At 42.6% G+C, this 20,023-nt stretch overlaps 1 protein-coding gene across 1 annotated transcript; it reads right to left on the reverse strand.

Moving 5' to 3' along the window:
• Window positions 1-2,368: 2,368 nt before the first annotated feature.
• Window positions 2,369-19,389, reverse strand: LOC135536269 (atlastin-1-like; the record flags this gene model as incomplete). Its single annotated transcript, XM_064962631.1, has 10 exons — window positions 2,369-2,425; window positions 4,131-4,258; window positions 4,747-4,885; window positions 5,764-5,862; window positions 7,649-7,705; window positions 7,915-7,965; window positions 11,024-11,128; window positions 12,271-12,405; window positions 18,507-18,757; window positions 19,370-19,389. Coding segments are annotated over 10 exons (1,042 nt in total), but the record flags the coding sequence as incomplete, so codon positions are not given.
• Window positions 19,390-20,023: the final 634 nt, after the last annotated feature.

The raw sequence follows: 20,023 nt of genomic DNA on the forward strand, positions 1-20,023 counted from the left end.
TTAATAATGGAACACTGGTCACTATAATAATAGAACACTGGTCACTATAATAATGGAACACTGGTCACTTTAATAATGGAATCACTGGTCACTTTAATAATGGAACACTGGTCACTTTAATAATGGAACACTGGTCACTTTAATAATGGAACACTGGTCACTTTATTAATGGAACACTAGTCACTTTAATAATAGAACACTGGTCACTTTATTAATGGAACACTGGTCACTTTAATAATGGAACACTGGTCACTTTAATAATGGAACACTGGTCACTTTAATAATGGAACACTGGTCACTTTATTAATGGAACACTGGTCACTTTATTAATGGAACACTGGTCACTTTAATAATGGAACACTGGTCACTTTAATAATGGAACACTAGTCACTTTAATAATGTTTAAATTATGTTACATACTGCTTTACTCATCTCATATGTATATACTGTATTCTATTCCACTGTATTTTAGTCAATGCCACTCCGACATTGCTCAATCTAATATTTATATATTTCTTAATTCCAATTATTTTACTTTTAGATTTGTGCGTATTGTTGTTAATCGTTTTTTGATACTACTGCATTGTTGGAGCTAGGAACACAAGCATTTCACCACACCCGCAATAACATCTGCTAAATATGTGTGTGACCAATAGAATTTGAGTTGATTAGTATTTGCTACATGTTAGAATCACCTTTGGTAGTGATTACAGCTGTGAGTCTTTCTGGGTAAATCTCTAAGAGTTTTGCAGACCTGGATTGTACAATATTTGCACATTATAATTATTGTCATTCGTCAAGCTCTATCAAGTTGGTTGTTGATTATTGCTAGACAGCCATTTTCAAGACATGCCATAAAGTTTCAAGCCGATTTAAGTCAAAACTAGGACACTCATGAACATTCAATGTCGTCTTGGTAAGCAACTCAAGTGTATATTTCGCCTTGTGTCCACACAACTACTGACCACTACTAAACCACAACTACAACTACTGACCGCAACCACACAACTACTGAACCACACAACTACTGACCACTACTAAACCACAACTACAACTACTGACCACAACCACACAACTACTGAACCACACAACTACTATACATAACTATTGAACAAACCACTGACCACAACTACTGAACCACATAACTACTGACCACAACCACACTATACGTGACCACACAACTGCTGACCACAACCACACCACTACTGACCACAACCACACAACTACTGACCACAACCACACAACGACTGACCACAACCACACAACTACTGACCACATCCACACAACCACTTACCCAACTACTGATAGCAACTACTGACCACAACCACACAACTACTGACCACAACCACACAACTACTGACCACAACTCCACACAAACACTGACCCAACTACTGACCACAACTACTGGCAACAACCATACAACTACTTACCACAACTACTGACCACAAACACACAACTACCGACCACAACTACTGACCACAACCACACAAAACATGACCACACAACCACACAACTACTGACCACAACCATACAACTACTGACCACAACCACACAACTACTGACCACAACCACACAACTTCTGACCACAACTTCTGCCCACAACCACGCGACTACTGACCACAACCACACAACTACTGACCACAACCATACAACTACTGACCACAACTACTGGCCACAACCATACAACTACTGACCACAACCACACAACTACTGACCACAACCATACAACTACTGACCACAACCACACAACTTCTGACCACAGCTACTGACCACAACCACACACTACTGACCATAACCACACAACTACTGTCCACAACTACTGACCACAATCACAACTACCAACCACAAATACTGATCACAACCACAAAAACTGACCACAACCACAAATACTGACCACAACCACACAACTAGTGACCACAATTACTGACCACAATCAAATAAAATGCTGACCACAACCACACAACCGCTGACCATAACTACTTGCCACAACCACACAACTACCATACAACTACTGACCACAACCACACAACTACTGACCACAACCACACAACTACTGACCACAACCACACAACTACTGACCACAACTACTGACCACAACTACTGACCACAACCACACAACTACTGACCACAACTACACAACTACTGACCACAACCATACAACTACTGACCACCACTACCGGTCAAAACTACTGACAATAACTGCACAGCATTGTGCCCCATTTTTATGTCTTTAATATGACTCAGTATTTAGTATGACTCGGCCGGGGACTGTACTCCGAACTTTCCAATCTCAGGGCAGACGTTCTAGCCACAAGGCCACCTTTCGGCATAACACTATAAGCTATAAGACAAGGAGGTAATTGTGTACCTGCAGCATGGACTTAGGGTGTGGCAGCTCCTCACCCTGGTAGATTTTGATGTATGCCTGAAAGAAAAAAAGATAATGTCACCAAACACCTACATTACCAGTCAAAAGGTTTGGACACACCTACTCATTCCAGGGTTTTTCTATATTTGTACTATTTTCTACATTGTAGAATTAATAGTGAAGACATCAAAACTACGAAATAACACATATGGAATCATGTAGTAACCAAAAAAGTGTTAAACAAATCAAAATATATTTTATATTTTTCAAAATAGCCACCGTTTGCCTTGATGACAGCTTTGCACACTCTTGGAACTCTCTCAACCAGCTTCATGAGGTAGTCACCTGGAATGCATTTCAATTAACAGGTGTGCCTTCTTAAAAGGTAATTTGTGGAATTTCTTTCCTTCTTAATGTGTTTGAGCCAATCAGTTGTGTTGTGACTAGGGTGGTGTACAGAATATAGCCCTATTTGTTAAAAGACCAAGCCCATATTATGGCAAAAACAGCTCAAATAAGCTAAGAGAAATGACAGTTCATCATTACTTTAAGACATGAAGGTCAGTCAATCCGGAACATTTCAAGAACTTTGAACATTTCTTCAAGTGCAGTCGCAAAAACCATCAAGTGCTATGATGAAACTGGCTCTCATGAGGACCACCGCAGGAAAGGAAGAGCCAGAGTTACCTCTGCTGCAGAGGATAAGTTCATTAGAGTTAACTGCACCTCAGATTGCAGCCCAAGTAAATGCTCCACAGAGTTTAAGTAACAGACACATGTCAACATCAACTGTTCAGAGGAGACTGTGGGAATCAGGCTTTCATGGTAAAATGGCTGCAAAGAAACCACTACTAACGGACACCAATAAGAAGGGACTTGCTTGGGCCAAGAAACATGAGCAATAGACATTAGACCGGTGGAAATCTGTCCTTTGGTCGGATGAGTCCAAGTTTGAGATTTTTGGTTCCAACCGGCATGTCTTTGTGAGACGCAGAGTAGGTGAACAGATGATCTCCGCATGTGTGTATCTCACTGTGAAGCATGGAGGAGGAGGAGTGATGGTGTGGGGTGCTTTGCTGGTGACACTGTCTGTGACTTATTTACAATTCAAGGGACACTTAACCATCATGGCTACCACAGCATTCTGCAGCGATACGCCATCCCATCTGGTTTGCACATAGTGGGACTATCGTTTGTTTTTCAACAGGACAATGACCCAAAACACAGGCTGTGAAGGGACTATTTGGGATGAGTTGGCCTGCTGAATGAAAGAAAAACAGCCAACAAGTGCTCAGCATATGTGAGAACTCCTTCAAGACTGTTGGAAAAGCATTTTTTATTTTACTAGGTAAGTTCTCATTTACAGCAACAACCTGGGGTATAGTTACAGGGGATGAATGAGTCAATTGTAAGCTTGGGATGATTAGGTGGACACAATGGTACAATATGAAGACCAGATTGTGAATTTAGCCAGGGCACTGGGCTTAACACCCCTATGAAAGACAGCACCCTACACAGGGCTGTGTCCCCAATCCTAGGATTTTTTTTTTTAATGGTCCAAGGAAGGGGTGCCTCCTACTGGCCCTCCAACACCACTTCCAGCAGCATCTGGTTTCCCATCCAGGGACTGACCAGGACCAACCCTGCTTAACTTCAGAAGCAAGCCAGCAGTGGGGTGCAGGGTGGTATGCTGCTGACCAATGAAATAACTATGACATTAGTACATATAGTATCATCTCTTCAATCAAAATCTCTGTCTAACCTTGAAGTACTCCAGCAGGCCTCTGCAGGTGATGTTGCTGCCGTTGATCTCCTTGACATCCAGGTTTCTGGGACTCAGCAGCCACGGGACCAGCACCTGCAGGTTGTTGATGAACTCACGGTCGATCTCTGCACACAGGTTAGGGAGAAGGTTGGATGGGTCGTTATGTATAACCGTAGTGCTGATAACCCTGAGCTGGGCGATAACCAGCGACCCTCTGCACACAGGTTAGGGAGAAGAATAGTCGGCCTATAGAAGAAAAAAAATCCTACTGGTGTCCTTCTTGTCATGGTGTGACAAATTCATAATTCCTTGAACCTTCTCTATAATATGGGGCGGCAGGGTAGCCTAGTGGTTAGATCGTTGGACTAGTAACCGAAAGGTTGCAAGTTCAAATCTCTGAGCTGACAAGGTACAAATCTGTCGTTCTGCCCGTGAACAGGCAGTTAACCCACCCGTTCCTAGGCCGTCATTGAAAATAAGAATTTGTTCTTAATTGACTTGCCTAGTAAAATACAAAAAAAAATGGAATTTGATCAGACGGTTACTGTATATTTTTTGTAGGAAACAAACTGCTGTGTGTATTAAGACCGGGTGATCGTGACGTATAGTTTACCTTTGAGTCTGCCGTCGAAGTTAGGGTTGGTGGCCACTTTGAGTCCGGGGTGGGGCATCAGGAAGCAGGAGATGTTGGTGAAGCAGGAGTGGATGTGTTTACGAACGTTCTGCAGCTCCTCATGCTGATTCTCAGAGATCTAGAACACAGACACACAACCAGAGACACGTACAACCACCAATCAACCACAGACAGACACCCACAGACAACCACAGACAACCACAGACAGACAGACAACCACAGACAAGTACAGCCACAGACACACACGACCACAGACCAACCCCAGAAAGACACAGATACAACCACCGACACAGACAGACAGAGACACAACCACAACCGCAGACCAACCCCAGAAAGACAGATACAACCACAGACAAACACAGACAGAGACACAACCACAGACACAAACACAACCGCAGACCAACCCCAGAAAGACACAGATACAAACACAGACAAACACAGACAGAGACTTAAATTGGGATGTTATTTTAGGAATAAGGCCTGTTTTTCTTTTGAAGCGAGAAGGAGGCTAGTACCAGCTACATTTATGTCTTTACTAGACTATGGGGATGTTTTATATATGAATGCTTCCGCTCAGTGTTTGAGATCAATTGACACCCTTTACCAAGGCACCTTGAGATTTATTTTAAACTGCAAAACCCTTACGCACCACTGCACGTTGTGTACCAGGGTTGGCTGGCCTTCTCTAGTCACTCGTAGGCTCAGTCACTGGTATACTTTTATTGACAAAGCCATTTTGGGTTTACTACCTTTTTATGTGTGCATTTTAATTGTTCAGAAATGTGGGTCGTCTCTTCGTCAGCTGGACTTTATCTGTTCTGTATGTTTCTTCGGATGAAAGCATCTGCTTATATTATTATTATTATTATTATTACAGCTTCCATAATTATGTAGAATAAATAGCATCCCTTTTAGTTTTCAATGAATGACAAACTGTTAATATAACTTGTTGTTGTTTTTATCTTTAGATGAACCATCACGAAAATCATCTGTGACCTCTGACCTGAGCCTCTTCTCCAAGAACTTCATGCCTCCTTCCTGTCCGTAGGCAAACTCGTAAGGGAAACTCCAATCCCGGACCAGGAATATCATGGACTGAAACGACACACAGGTTCCGCTAGGTTACCACGCAGTAGGAAGTAAACAGCAGGAGCTGATGTACCTCTTTTAAAAATGTATGGAGGTGCGCTGACTAACAGGGAGTAAAGTGTATCAAAATAAACACGGCAAGTTGGTGACAGCAAGATGCAACTGTAACGGATGTGAAACGGCGAGCTCAGTCAGCGGTGGTTGCAGCGCTAAATAGCGTTTCAATCGGTGACGTCACTCTGCTCCGAGACCTCGAAGTCGTGGTTCCCCCTGTGCGCTGCGAGGGCCGTGGCTTTTGTGGCGCGATGGGAAACGGATGCTTTGTTGGTGACTGTTGTGTGTGGGTCCCTGTTCGCGCCAGGGTATGGGCGAGGGGACAGTTATACTGTTACACTACCAAAGTAGAGAGGATGTACAGTTTCTTCAGAATGTGTTCCCGCCCCTTGACTTAAAAATATATATTTTTTTCAAGATTAAATTGAGATTGTGTCACTGTCCTATACACAACACCCCATAATGTCAAAGTGGAATTATATTTTTAATAAATGTTTACACATTAATTAAAATGAAAGCTGAAATGTCTTGAGTCAACGAGTATTCAACCCTTTATGTCATGGAAAAAGCCTAAATACATTCAGGAGTTAAAATGTTCTTCACAAGTAACATGTTGCATGGACTCTGTGTGCAATAAGTGTTTAACATGATTTTGAATAACTATCTCATCTCTGTACCCACTGCTCAGTTTGGGCAGGTGGCCAGCTCTAGGATGAGTCTTGGTGGTTTAAACTTCCATTTAAGAATGATGGAGGCCACTGTGTTCTTGGGGACCTTCAATGCGAAATGTTTTGGTACCTTTCCCCAGATCTGTGCGTCGGCACAATCCTGTCTCTGAGCTCTATGGACAGTTCCTTCGACCTCATGGCTTGGTTTTTGCTCTGACATGCACAGTCAACTGTGGGACCTTATATAGACAGGTGTGTGCCTTTCCAAATCATGCACAATCAATGGAATTTACCACAAGTGGACTCCAATCAAGTTGTAGAAACATCTCAAGGATGATCAATGGAAAAAGGATGCACCTGAGCTTCCTGCTCTGGAAAACTGAATTATTTTTTAAATAACTCGTTTTTATTTAAGTGGGCAAGTCAGTAAAGAATGACAGCCTGGGAACAGTGGGTTAGGGGCAGAACAACAGGTTTTTACCTTGTCGGCTCAGGGATTCGATCTCGCAGCCTTTCGGTTGCTGGCCCAATGCTCTAACCACTCGTCTACCTACCGAACGCCCCAGTTAGCCTTGTTAAACCAGCCTTATTGCGTAAGCTCATAATTCTGTTCCACAGCATTCAGCCTGGCTCATAGAGGTAGATAGAGGGCATTTCTTTGTATCTGTGTGATAATGGCTTCTGTGACAGGATGGGCAGTGCCATTAGGGGAATTCTCAATTTTAAAATAGTCAATTTCTTCTTCTACCACTTGTATGAGTCAGTAAACAAACCGAAAGGTGCATACTGCCCCCTGGAGGGTGTTGTCTGAACAGGTATAAAGACAAGATTGGTGATTTACTTCATCCTGCAGTTATGGAATGTTTGCGCAGGAGTTACGTTCATTGGCTGATCTCTCCCGATGCGATCCATAGGAAGTCCCACTCAGTTGATTACTTCAAACTGGTGAAAGTCTTCAATGGCGCTGTCCGTGCTAAAACAGGCGTTTGGGTCACTAGAGATGTCTATCTAAGTCTATGGTCCGGTTGCACAAGGCCAGAACGGAAGAACAGGAAAGGGAAATGTCCTACCTGGAATGGCTTGAGGAATGTCTCCTCCATGGCCAGTCTACCATACTCAGTGAAGAGCTACAAACAGGAAAAGACAACATCGATCACAATCAGGAATTTAAAAGTAAAGTCAATTTATTGAACATGTTCGGAGAAACAGTTAATTTCTGTGGGGTGGGGGTGGGTGGGTGGGGGGGGGGCTGGGGGGGTCATCCTCTATCTAAACGTCTCCACAGTAAAAGACCTCAGTGATACCGTAGGTGATGTAATCAATCCGTCTACTGTACCTGCAAGTGTTGAAGATCATCCTCCTGGACATTCTGGGAGATGTTGTATACCTGGGAAATATAACATAGTATATAAGAAGAAGAAGAATATAACATACAAGTGTTTGAAAGTTATTACATATTCTACATTTTAAAAAATGTCTTCGTTTTTTGGGGGGGCTAACGAAGGTAATCCTGGATAGCAGAGAAGATCTACCGTCGTCAAGGTCTCCAAGAAATGTCATTATTTATGTCTCTAAGAAATGTCATTATTTATGTCTCCAAGAAATTTCATTATTTATGTCTCTAAGAAATGTCATTATTTATGTCTCTAAGAAATGTCATTATTTATGTTCGGCTACCCTCGTCAAGGTCTCCAAGAAATGTCATTATTTATGTTCAGCTACCCTCGTCAAGGTCTCCAAGAAATGTCATTATTTAAGTTCGGCTACCGTCGTCAAGGTCTCCAAGAAATGTCATTATTTATGTCTCTAAGAAATGTCATTATTTATGTTCAGCTACCCTCGTCAAGGTCTCCAAGAAATGTCATTATTTATGTTCAGCTACCCTCGTCAAGGTCTCCAAGAAATGTCATTATTTATGTTCAGCTACCCTCGTCAAGGTCTCCAAGAAATGTCATTATTTATGTCTCTAAGAAATTTCATTATTTATGTCTCTAAGAAATGCCATTATTTATGTCTCTAAGAAATGCCATTATTTATGTCTCTAAGAAATGCCATTATTTATGTCTCTAAGAAATGTCATTATTTATGTCTCCAAGAAATGTCATTATTTATGTCTCTAAGAAATGTCATTATTTATGTCTCTAAGAAATGTCATTATTTATGTCTCTAAGAAATGTCATTATTTATGTTCGGCTACCCTCGTCAAGGTCTCCAAGAAATGTCATTATTTATGTTCAGCTACCCTCGTCAAGGTCTCCAAGAAATGTCATTATTTAAGTTCGGCTACCGTCGTCAAGGTCTCCAAGAAATGTCATTATTTATGTCTCTAAGAAATGTCATTATTTATGTTCAGCTACCCTCGTCAAGGTCTCCAAGAAATGTCATTATTTATGTTCAGCTACCCTCGTCAAGGTCTCCAAGAAATGTCATTATTTATGTTCAGCTACCCTCGTCAAGGTCTCCAAGAAATGTCATTATTTATGTTCAGCTACCCTCGTCAAGGTCTCCAAGAAATGTCATTATTTATGTTCAGCTACCCTCGTCCAAGGTCTCAAGAAATGTCATTATTTATGTTCAGCTACCCTCGTCAAGGTCTCCAAGAAATGTCATTATTTATGTTCAGCTACCCTCGTCAAGGTCTCCAAGAAATGTCATTATTTATGTTCAGCTACACTCGTCAAGGTCTCCAATAAATGTCATTATTTATGTTCAGCTACCGTCGTCAAGGTCTCCAAGAAATGTCATTATTTATGTCTCTAAGAAATGTCATTATTTATGTTCAGCTACCTCACAAGGTCTCCAAGAAATGTCATTATTTATGTTCAGCTACCCTCGTCAAGGTCTCCAAGAAATGTCATTATTTAAGTTTGGCTACCATCGTCAAGGTCTCCAAGAAATGTCATTATTTATGTTCAGCTACCCTCGTCAAGATCTCCAAGAAATGTCATTATTTAAGTTCGGCTACCGTCGTCAAGGTCTCCAAGAAATGTCATTATTTATGTTCAGCTACCCTCGTCATGGTCTCCAAGAAATGTCATTATTTATGTCTCTAAGAAATGTCATTATTTATGTTCAGCTACCCTCGTCAAGGTCTCCAAGAAATGTCATTATTTAAGTTCGGCTACCGTCGTCAAGGTCTTCAAAAAATGTCTGTCAGGATTTGGCCAGGGTTGTTCCGGGTTTTGGTCACTAGATGCCCCCATTGTGCTTTTTGACCTTATGTTTTTTTCCCTTGTTCCCCATTATTATTTGCACCTGTGCCTCGTTTCCCTGATTGTATTTAAACCCTTAGTTTCCTCAGTTCTGTGCTCTGTGTTTGTATGTTAGCACCCAGCCCTAGTGTTCTGTGTATTCTTGTCGATTCCGGTGGATGCTCTTGTGGAATTCTGTTTTTGTTTTTGAGTATCTCTTGAGGCTTTTTTGTGCTATTCCTACCACCTTTTGGATTTGCCATTTTTGTATTTAAGGACTTCTCCTTTTTTACTTTATTAAATACACCGTCTTAAGTACTGCTGTGTCTGCCTCATCTTCTGGGTTCTGCTGACTATTCGTGGCTCAGTTGGTTAAGTGACTGTTTCTCACTCCGGAGACCCAGGTTCGCAACCGGGTCCTGACAGAAACAACATAAGGTCAAAAAGCACAATGGGGGCATCTAGTGACCACAACCCTGAACAACCCTGGCCAAATCCTGACAATGTCATTATTTAAGTTCGGCTACCGTCGTCAAGGTCTCTAAGAAATGTCATTATTTATGTCTCTAAGAAGTGTCATTATTTATGTCTCTAAGAAATGTCATTATTTATGTCTCTAAGAAATGTCATTATTTATGTCTCTAAGAAATGTCATTATTTATGTCTCCAAGAAATGTCATTATTTATGTTCAGCTACCCTCGTCAAGGTCTCCAAGAAATGTCATTATTTAAGTTCATTTTTACCGTCGTCAAGGTCTCAGAAATGTCATTATTTATGTTCAGCTACGTCGTCAAGGTCTCTAAGAAATGTCATTATTTATGTCTCTAAGTGTCATTATTTATGTCTCTAAGAAATGTCATTATTTATGTCTCTAAGAAATGTCATTATTTATGTCTCCAAGAAATGTCATTATTTATGTTCAGCTACCCTCGTCAAGGTCTCCAAGAAATGTCATTATTTAAGTTCGGCTACCGTCGTCAAGGTCTCCAAGAAATGTCATTATTTATGTTCAGCTACCGTCGTCAAGGTCTCCAAGAAATGCCATTATTTATGTTCAGCTACCGTCGTCAAGGTCTCCAAGAAATGTCATTATTTATGTCTCTAAGAAATGTCATTATTTATGTCTCTAAGAAATGTCATTATTTATGTCTCTAAGAAATGTCATTATTTATGTCTCTAAGAAGTGTCATTATTTATGTCTCTAAGAAATGTCATTATTTATGTTCAAATACAGTGGGCAAGAGCTATTGTACCTGCATGGAGCTGATCATGGTGCTGAGTGCGAACACGGTGGCCGAATCCCTCAACGTCGACTGGCTGTCGAACGTTCCCTGTGTGTCCATCAGTAGAACAGCCACCTGGGGGACGAGACCCGGAGAACGTTAAGTCTTCACTCAACACCGGTTAGTGTCGTTCACAGAGGATTTCACAAGGATTTCACAAGGGATATTCTTTAAGAATCAATCGGTGTGTACCAGGTAACTGCCAAAATGAAGAACACACACACACACACACCGACATAAAGTGGCTTAAGAAAAGTGATGGGCCACCACGAGTCCTATATAGTGCACTATATAGGGCTCTGGTCTAAAGTAGTGCACCACGCCCTGGTCTAAAGTAGTGCACTACGCCCTGGTCTAAAGTAGTGCACTACGCCCTGGTCTAATGTTGTGCACTACGCCCTGGTCTAAAGTAGTGCACTATATAGGGCTCTGGTCTAAAGTAGTGCACTATATAGGGCCCTGGTCTAAAGTAGTGCACTATGCCCTGGTCTAAAGTAGTGCACTACGTTCTGGTCTAAGTAGTGCACTACGCCCTGGTCTAATGTAGTGCACTATATAGGGCTCTGGTCTAAAGTAGTGCATTATATAGGGCCCTGGTCTAAATTAGTGCACTACGCCCTGGTCTAAAGTAGTGCACTACGCCCTGGTGCACTACGCTCTGGTCTAAAGTAGTGCACTACGCCCTGGTCTAATGTAATGCACTATATAGGGCTCTGATCTAAAGTAGTGCACTATATAGGGCCCTGGTCTAAATTAGTGCACTACGCCCTGGTCTAAAGTAGTGCACTACACCCTGGTCTAAAGTAGTGCCCTACGCCCTGGTCTAAAGTAGTGCACTACGCCCTGGTCTAAAGTAGTGCACTACGCCCTGGTCTAATGTAGTGCACTATGCCCTGGTCTAAAGTAGTGCACTACGCCCTGGTCTAAAGTAGTGCACTATATAGGGCCCTGGTCTAAAGTAGTGCATTATATAGGGTCCTGGTCTAAAGTAGTGCACTATATTGGGAATAGGGCTCTGCTCTAAAGTAGTGCACTATATTGGGAATAGGGCTCTGGTCAAAAGTAGGGCACGGTGTAGAGAATAGGGCTCTGGTCTAAAGTAGGGCACTATATAGGGAATAGGGCTCTGGTCAAAAGTAGGGTACGGTGTAGAGAATAGGGTGCCAATTGGTACACAACCAAACGGTGACAACAGGTCAAAGGTCAGGCTCTGGTACCTTGCGTCCATCTGGCTTGTCCACCAGAAAGACTTCGCTCCAGATCTGAATGCCGGTGGTCTCCCTCTCAGATCCACCCCTCCAGGAGAACCCAGTCAGAGGCTCCTCTGCCTCCCCCAGCCACTCTTCAGATGCCTGGGGAGTATGGACAGAGATATAGACCAGCATGAGTCAATACGTAGATACAGGCCAGCCAATGAGACAATACGTAGATACAGGCCAGCCAATGAGACAATACGTAGATACAGGCCAGCCAATTATATAGACCAGCAGGAGTCAATACATAGATACAGGCCAGCCAATGAGACAATACGTAGATACAGGCCAGCCAATGAGACAATACATAGATACAGGCCAGCCAATGAGACAATACGTAGATACAGGCCAGCCAATTATATAGACCAGCAGGAGTCAATACGTAGATACAGGCCAGCCAATGAGACAATACGTAGATACAGGCCAGCCAATGAGACAATACGTAGATACAGGCCAGCCAATGATATAGACCAGCATGAGACAATACATAGATACAGGCCAGCCAATGATATAGACCAGCATGAGACAATACATAGATACAGGCCAGCCAATGATATAGACCAGCATGAGACAATACATAGATACAGGCCAGCCAATGATATAGAACAGCATGAGACAATACATAGATACAGGCCAGCCAATGAGACAATACGTAGATACAGGCCAGCCAATGATATAGACCAGCATGAGACAATACATAGATACAGGCCAGCCAATGATATAGACCAGCATGAGACAATACATAGATACAGGCCAGCCAATGATATAGACCAGCATGAGACAATACATAGATACAGGCCAGACAATGAGACAATACGTAGATACAGGCCAGCCAATTATATAGACCAGCAGGAGTCAATACATAGATACAGGCCAGCCAATGAGACAATACGTAGATACAGGCCAGACAATGATATAGACCAGCATGAGACAATACATAGATACAGGCCAGCCAATGATATAGACCAGCATGAGACAATACATAGATACAGGCCAGCCAATGATATAGACCAGCATGAGACAATACATAGATACAGGCCAGACAATGAGACAATACGTAGATACAGGCCAGCCAATGATATAGACCAGCATGAGACAATACATAGATACAGGCCAGACAATGAGACAATACGTAGATACAGGCCAGCCAATGATATAGACCAGCATGAGACAATACATAGATACAGGCCAGCCAATGATATAGACCAGCATGAGACAATACGTAGATACAGGCCAGCCAATGATATAGACCAGCATGAGACAATACATAGATACAGGCCAGCCAATGATATAGACCAGCATGAGACAATACATAGATACAGGCCAGCCAATGATATAGACCAGCATGAGACAATACATAGATACAGGCCAGCCAATGAAACAATACATAGATACAGGCCAGCCAATGAGTCAATACATAGATACAGGCCAGCCAATGAGACAATACGTAGATACAGGCCAGCCAATGATATAGACCAGCATGAGACAATACATAGATACAGGCCAGCCAATGATATAGACCAGCATGAGACAATACATAGATACAGGCCAGCCAATGATATAGACCAGCATGAGACAATACATAGATACAGGCCAGCCAATGATATAGACCAGCATGAGACAATACATAGATACAGGCCAGCCAATGATATAGACCAGCATGAGACAATACATAGATACAGGCCAGCCAATGAGTCAATACATAGATACAGGCCAGCCAATGAGACAATACGTAGTAGATACAGGCCAGCCAATGATATAGACCAGCATGAGACAATACATAGATACAGGCCAGCCAATGATATAGACCAGCATGAGACAATACATAGATACAGGCCAGCCAATGAGTCAATACATAGATACAGGCCAGCCAATGAGACAATACATAGATACAGGCCAGCCAATGAGACAATACGTAGATACAGGCCAGCCAATGATATAGACCAGCATGAGTCAATACATAGATACAGGCCAGACAATGATATAGACCAGCATGAGACAATACGTAGATACAGGCCAGCCAATGATATAGACCAGCATGAGACAATACCTAGATACAGGCCAGCCAATGATATAGACCAGCATGAGACAATACATAGATACAGGCCAGCCAATGATATAGACCAGCATGAGACAATACATAGATACAGGCCAGCCAATGATATATATATACACAGAAGAGTGAATTCAGAGACAAAATGCAGGGAAAGACAGCACAGTTAAATGCTTCTGGGAATGCACCAATACTCCCTAACCTAAATCACACATTATCCGATAATCTTAATCATGACATTATGTCACTGCAGGACGCTGATGGAAAGTTTACAGCATGTCGCTTTCATGCTGAGAGTTGGGTCCTAACCAGGTCAAAGGGACACGAACCCATGCCAGTCCCAAAAGCCAAGTATGACTGCTGGATCAAAGGGACACGAACCCATGCCAGTCCCAAAAGCCAAGTATGACTGCTGGATCTAAGGGACACGAACCCATGCTGTCCCAAAAGCCAAGTATGACTGCTGGATCTAAGGGACATGAACCCATGCCAGTCATGACATCACTGTGTTCTCTGAACAATAACACTTCCTGTATCTCCAGCACTGGGTCTGGAGCTGAGCACCACTATCTCACAAATACATGTGACCCTCCCAAACGTTTAAGCCAGCTGCATCACCCAAAAAGCTGCCTGCTACTCTCCGTTTATCATATATGCAGAGTCACTTTAACGAAACATTCATGTACATACTACCTCAATTGGCCCGACCAACCAGTGATCCCGCACATTGGCTAACCGGGCTATCTGCGTTGTGTCCCACCACCCGCCAACCCCTCGTTTACGCTACTGCTACTCTCTGTTCATCATATATGCATAGTCACTTTAACCATATCTACATGTACATACTACCTCAATCAGCCTGACTAACCAGTGTCTGTATGTAGCCTCACTACTGTATATAGCCTCTCTACTGTATATAGCCTCTCTATATAGCCTGTCTACTGTATATAGCCTGTCTACTGTATATAGCGTCGCTACTGTATATAGCCTCTCTACTGTATATAGCCCCTCTACTGTATATAGCCTCGCTACTGTATATAGCCTCTCTACTGTATATAGCCTCTCTATATAGCCTGTCTACTGTATATAGCCTGTCTACTGTATATAGCCTCGCTACTGTATATAGCCTCTCTACTGTATATAGCCCCTCTACTGTATATAGCCTCTCTACTGTATATAGCCTCACAACTGTAAATAGCCTCTCTACTGTATATAGCCTGTCTACTGTATATAGCCGCTCTACTGTATATAGCCTCACTACTGTATATAGCCTGTCTACTCTGTATATAGCCTGTCTACTGTATATAGCCTCTCTACTCTGTATATAGCCTGTCTACTGTATATAGCTTCTCTACTGTATATAGCCTCTCTACTGTATAGAGCCTCTACTGTATATAGCCTCTACTGTATATAGCCTCTCTACTCTGTATATAGACTGTCTACTGTATATGGCTTCTCTACTGTATGTAGCCTCTCTATATAGCCTGTCTACTGTATATAGCCTGTCTACTGTATATAGCCTCGCTACTGTATAGCCTCTATACTGTATATAGCCCCTCACTGTATATAGCCTCTCTACTGTATATAGCCTCACAACTGTAAATAGCCTCTCTACTGTATATAGCCTGTCTAATGTATATAGCCGCTCTTACTGTATATAGCCTGTCTACTCTGTATATAGCCTCACTACTGTATATAGCCTCCCTACTGTATATAGCCTCACTACTGTATATAGCCTGTCTACTGTATGTAGCCTCTCTACTGTATATAGCCTCACTACTGTATATAGCCTCACTACTGTATATAGCCTCACTACTGTATATAGCTTCTCTACTGTATATAGCCTCACTACTGTATATAGCCTCCCTACTGTATATAGCCTCACTACTGTATATAGCCTCCCTACTGTATATAGCCTCGCTACTGTATATAGCCTCTCTACTGTATATAGCCTTGCTACTGTATATAGTCTCGCTACTGTATATAGCCTCTCTACTGTATATAGCCTCACTACTGTATATAGCCTCTACTGTATATAACCTCTCTACTCTAAGTAGCCTCTATACTGTATATAGCCTCTCTACTGTATATAGCCTCTCTACTGTATATAGCCTGTCTACTGTATATAGCCCCTCTACTGTATATAGCCCCTCTACTGTATATAGCCTCTCTACTGAATATAGCCTCACTACTGTATATAGCCTCTCTACTGTATATAGCCTCTCTACTGTATATAGCCTCTCTACTCTGTATAGCCTCTCTACTCTGTATAGCCCCTCTACTGTATATAGCCTGTCTACTGTATATAGACTGTCTACTGTATATAGCCCCTCTACTGTATATAGCCACTCTACTGTATATAGCCTCACTACTGTATATAGCCTCTCTACTGTATATAGCCTCTCTACTGTATATAGCCTCTCTACTGTATATAGCCTCTCTACTGTATATAGCCTGTCTACTGTATATAGCCACTCTACTGTATATAGCCTCTCTACTGTATATAGCCTCTCTACTGTATATAGCCTCTCTACTGTATATGGCCTCTCTACTGTATATAGCCTGTCTACTGTATATAGACTGTCTACTGTATATAGCCCCTCTACTGTATATAGCCCCTCTACTGTATATAGCCTCTCTACTGTATATAGCCTCTCTACTGTATATAGCCTCTCTACTGTATATAGCCTCTCTACTGTATATAGCCTCTCTACTCTGTATAGCCTCTCTACTGTATATAGCCCTCTACTGTATATAGCCTCTCTACTGTATATAAGCCTCACTACTGTATATAGCCTCTCTACTGTATATAGCCTCTCTACTGTATATAGCCTCTCTACTCTGTATAGCCTCTCTACTCTGTATAGCCTAACTCTACCATATAGCCTCTACTGTATATAGCCCCTCTACTGTATATAGCCTCCCTACTGTATATAGCCTCGCTACTGTATATAGCCTCGCTACTGTATATAGCCTCCCTACTGTATATAGCCTCCCTACTGTATATAGCCTCGCTACTGTATATAGCCCCTCTACTGTATATAGCCTCTACTGTATATAGCCTCTACTGTATATAGCCTCACTACTGTATATAGCCTCTCTACTGTATATAGCCTCCCTACTGTATATATCCTCGCTACTGTATATAGCCTCTCTACTGTATATAGCCTCTCTACTCTGTATAGCCTCTACATTTACATTTACATTTAAGTCATTTAGCAGACGCTCTTATCCAGAGCGACTTACAAATTGGTGAATTCACCTTCTGACATCCAGTGGAACAGCCACTTTACAATAGTGCATCTAAATCATTAAGGGGAGGGGGGGTGAGAAGGATTACTTATCCTATCCTAGGTATTCCTTGAAGAGGTGGGGTTTCAGGTGTCTCCGGAAGGTGGTGATTGACTCCGCTGTCCTGGCGTCGTGAGGGAGTTTGTTCCACCATTGCCTCTCTACTGTATATAGCCTCTCTACTGTATAGAGCCTCTCTAGTGTATATAGCCTCTCTACTGTATATAGCCTGTATTTTTACTGTTGTTTTATTTCTTTACTTACCTATTGTTCACCAAATACCTTTTTTTTCACTATTGGTTAGAGCCTGTAAGTAAGTATTTCACTGTGAGGTCTACTACACCTGTTGTATTCAGCATTTCACTGTGAGGTCTACTACACCTGTTGTATTCAGCATTTCACTGTAAGGTCTACTACACCTGTTGTATTCAGCATTTCACTGTGAGGTCTACTACACCTGTTGTATTCAGCATTTCACTGTAAGGTCTACTACACCTGTTGTATTCAGCATTTCACTGTAAGGTCTACTACACCTGTTGTATTCAGCATTTCACTGTGAGGTCTACTACACCTGTTGTATTCAGCATTTCACTGTAAGGTCTACTACACCTGTTGTATTCAGCATTTCACTGTAAGGTCTACTACACCTGTTGTATTCAGCATTTCACTGTAAGGTCTACTACACCTGTTGTATTCAGCATTTCACTGTAAGGTCTACTACACCTGTTGTATTCAGCGCACATGACAAATAAACTTTGAGTTGATTTGATCATTTGGCGGCGTGGGTGGAGACATTTCAACCTGGAGTGAGGTTACCAATCCCCATCATTTACACAAGCATGACCTTTGAACTCACCTGGCTGTACATGTAACGCAGCATGAAGTCCATGAGGAATGACTTGCCCTTGCGGAACGCCCCAGCCACAGATATGGCCACTACTTCCCTGTTCTGGACCTCTTCGGCCAATAGGATCCGGCTCAGCGCCGCCTCGTCCAGCTCGAAGGTGTGGTCGTCCTTGACAACCAGCACCTGGATGGGCCGCGCACTTCCATCAGGCTCCTCCTCCTCCGAGCTCCAGTCGTAGGTGGCTTTGTCTGTGAAGGACCCTGTCACATGATGGGGGATGTCACATGATGGGGGATGTCACATGATGGGGGATGTCACATGATGGGGGATGTCACATGATGGTGGAGGGAATGTAAACATGAAAGAATGTTGCACATCCTATGTTTGTAACGTTCCCAAGTGCAGCTGTCCATTCCCTGTGTAATGAACAACTCTTGACCAGAGCCCGACTGACTGTATGTGGTGCCATTTAGGATGCTCTGTGCCCTGTCACACCATGATCTGCTTCACCTGTCTTTGTGATTGTCTCCACCCAACTCCAGGTATTGCCCATCTTCCCCAGTATCCCCTGTGTATTTATACCTGTGTTCTCTGTTTGTCTGTTGCCAGTTCTTCTTGTTTGTCAAGTCAACCCGACGCCTGCTGCTCCCGAGTCTCGCTTTTTCCTCGCCCTCATGGTTTTGAGCCTTGCCTGTCCTGTCTCTGAGCCCGCTTGCCTGACCACTCTGCCTGCCCCTGAGCCTGGCTGCCGTCCTGCACCTTTCCCCCCACTACTCTAGTTATCGACCCCTACCTGCCTTGACCTGTCGTTTTCCTGCCCTGTTGCCATAATAAACATTGTTACTCTGACACAGACTCCATCTGGGTCTCACCTTCAAAACCTGATAGTGCCCTGCAGGAAAAAGGATGTCATTTCTGACACAACTGCACACTCTATAATACCCCCAGTTATCGATTGACCAATCAACATTAGGCACCCAATGCCTTCCTCTGAGGTATAGGGGAAATGGGGAAACACTTTATATCCTATAAACAGAGAAAGAAGAAGCAGCAAAGAGGTAGCCATCAAAAGCTTTACAAAATTGATCAATTTGATACTAATTTTATTTTAACTGATTTACAGCAGGAAACTCTACCCAAACAATAGACCATTCACAGTATACTGTGTGCGAATGTAATTAAAATACGGAAATGACCCCTTTTAGTAATGACAGGACGTGTTAGAGGCTTGTTAATACCATACTAGCTGTCTATCCAGTGTGGTTAACACATCGATATCATCTCAGCCCGTATAGTTTGTTTCCCAAAAGGCTCCCTCTTCCTTACCATCGTACACTACATTTGACCAGAGCCCCATGTGCCTTCGTCACAAGTAGTGTACTAAAGAGGGAATATAGTGCTATTTGGGATGAGAGAGAGAGAGAGAGAGAGGGGCAGGCAGGCAGGCAGGCAGGCAGGCAGGCAGGCAGGCAGGCAGGCAGACAGACAGACAGACAGACAGACAGACAGACAGACAGACAGACAGA

Source organism: Oncorhynchus masou, unplaced genomic scaffold (genome assembly GCF_036934945.1).
Source record: "Oncorhynchus masou masou isolate Uvic2021 unplaced genomic scaffold, UVic_Omas_1.1 unplaced_scaffold_5859, whole genome shotgun sequence".
Taxonomy (NCBI): domain Eukaryota; kingdom Metazoa; phylum Chordata; class Actinopteri; order Salmoniformes; family Salmonidae; genus Oncorhynchus; species Oncorhynchus masou.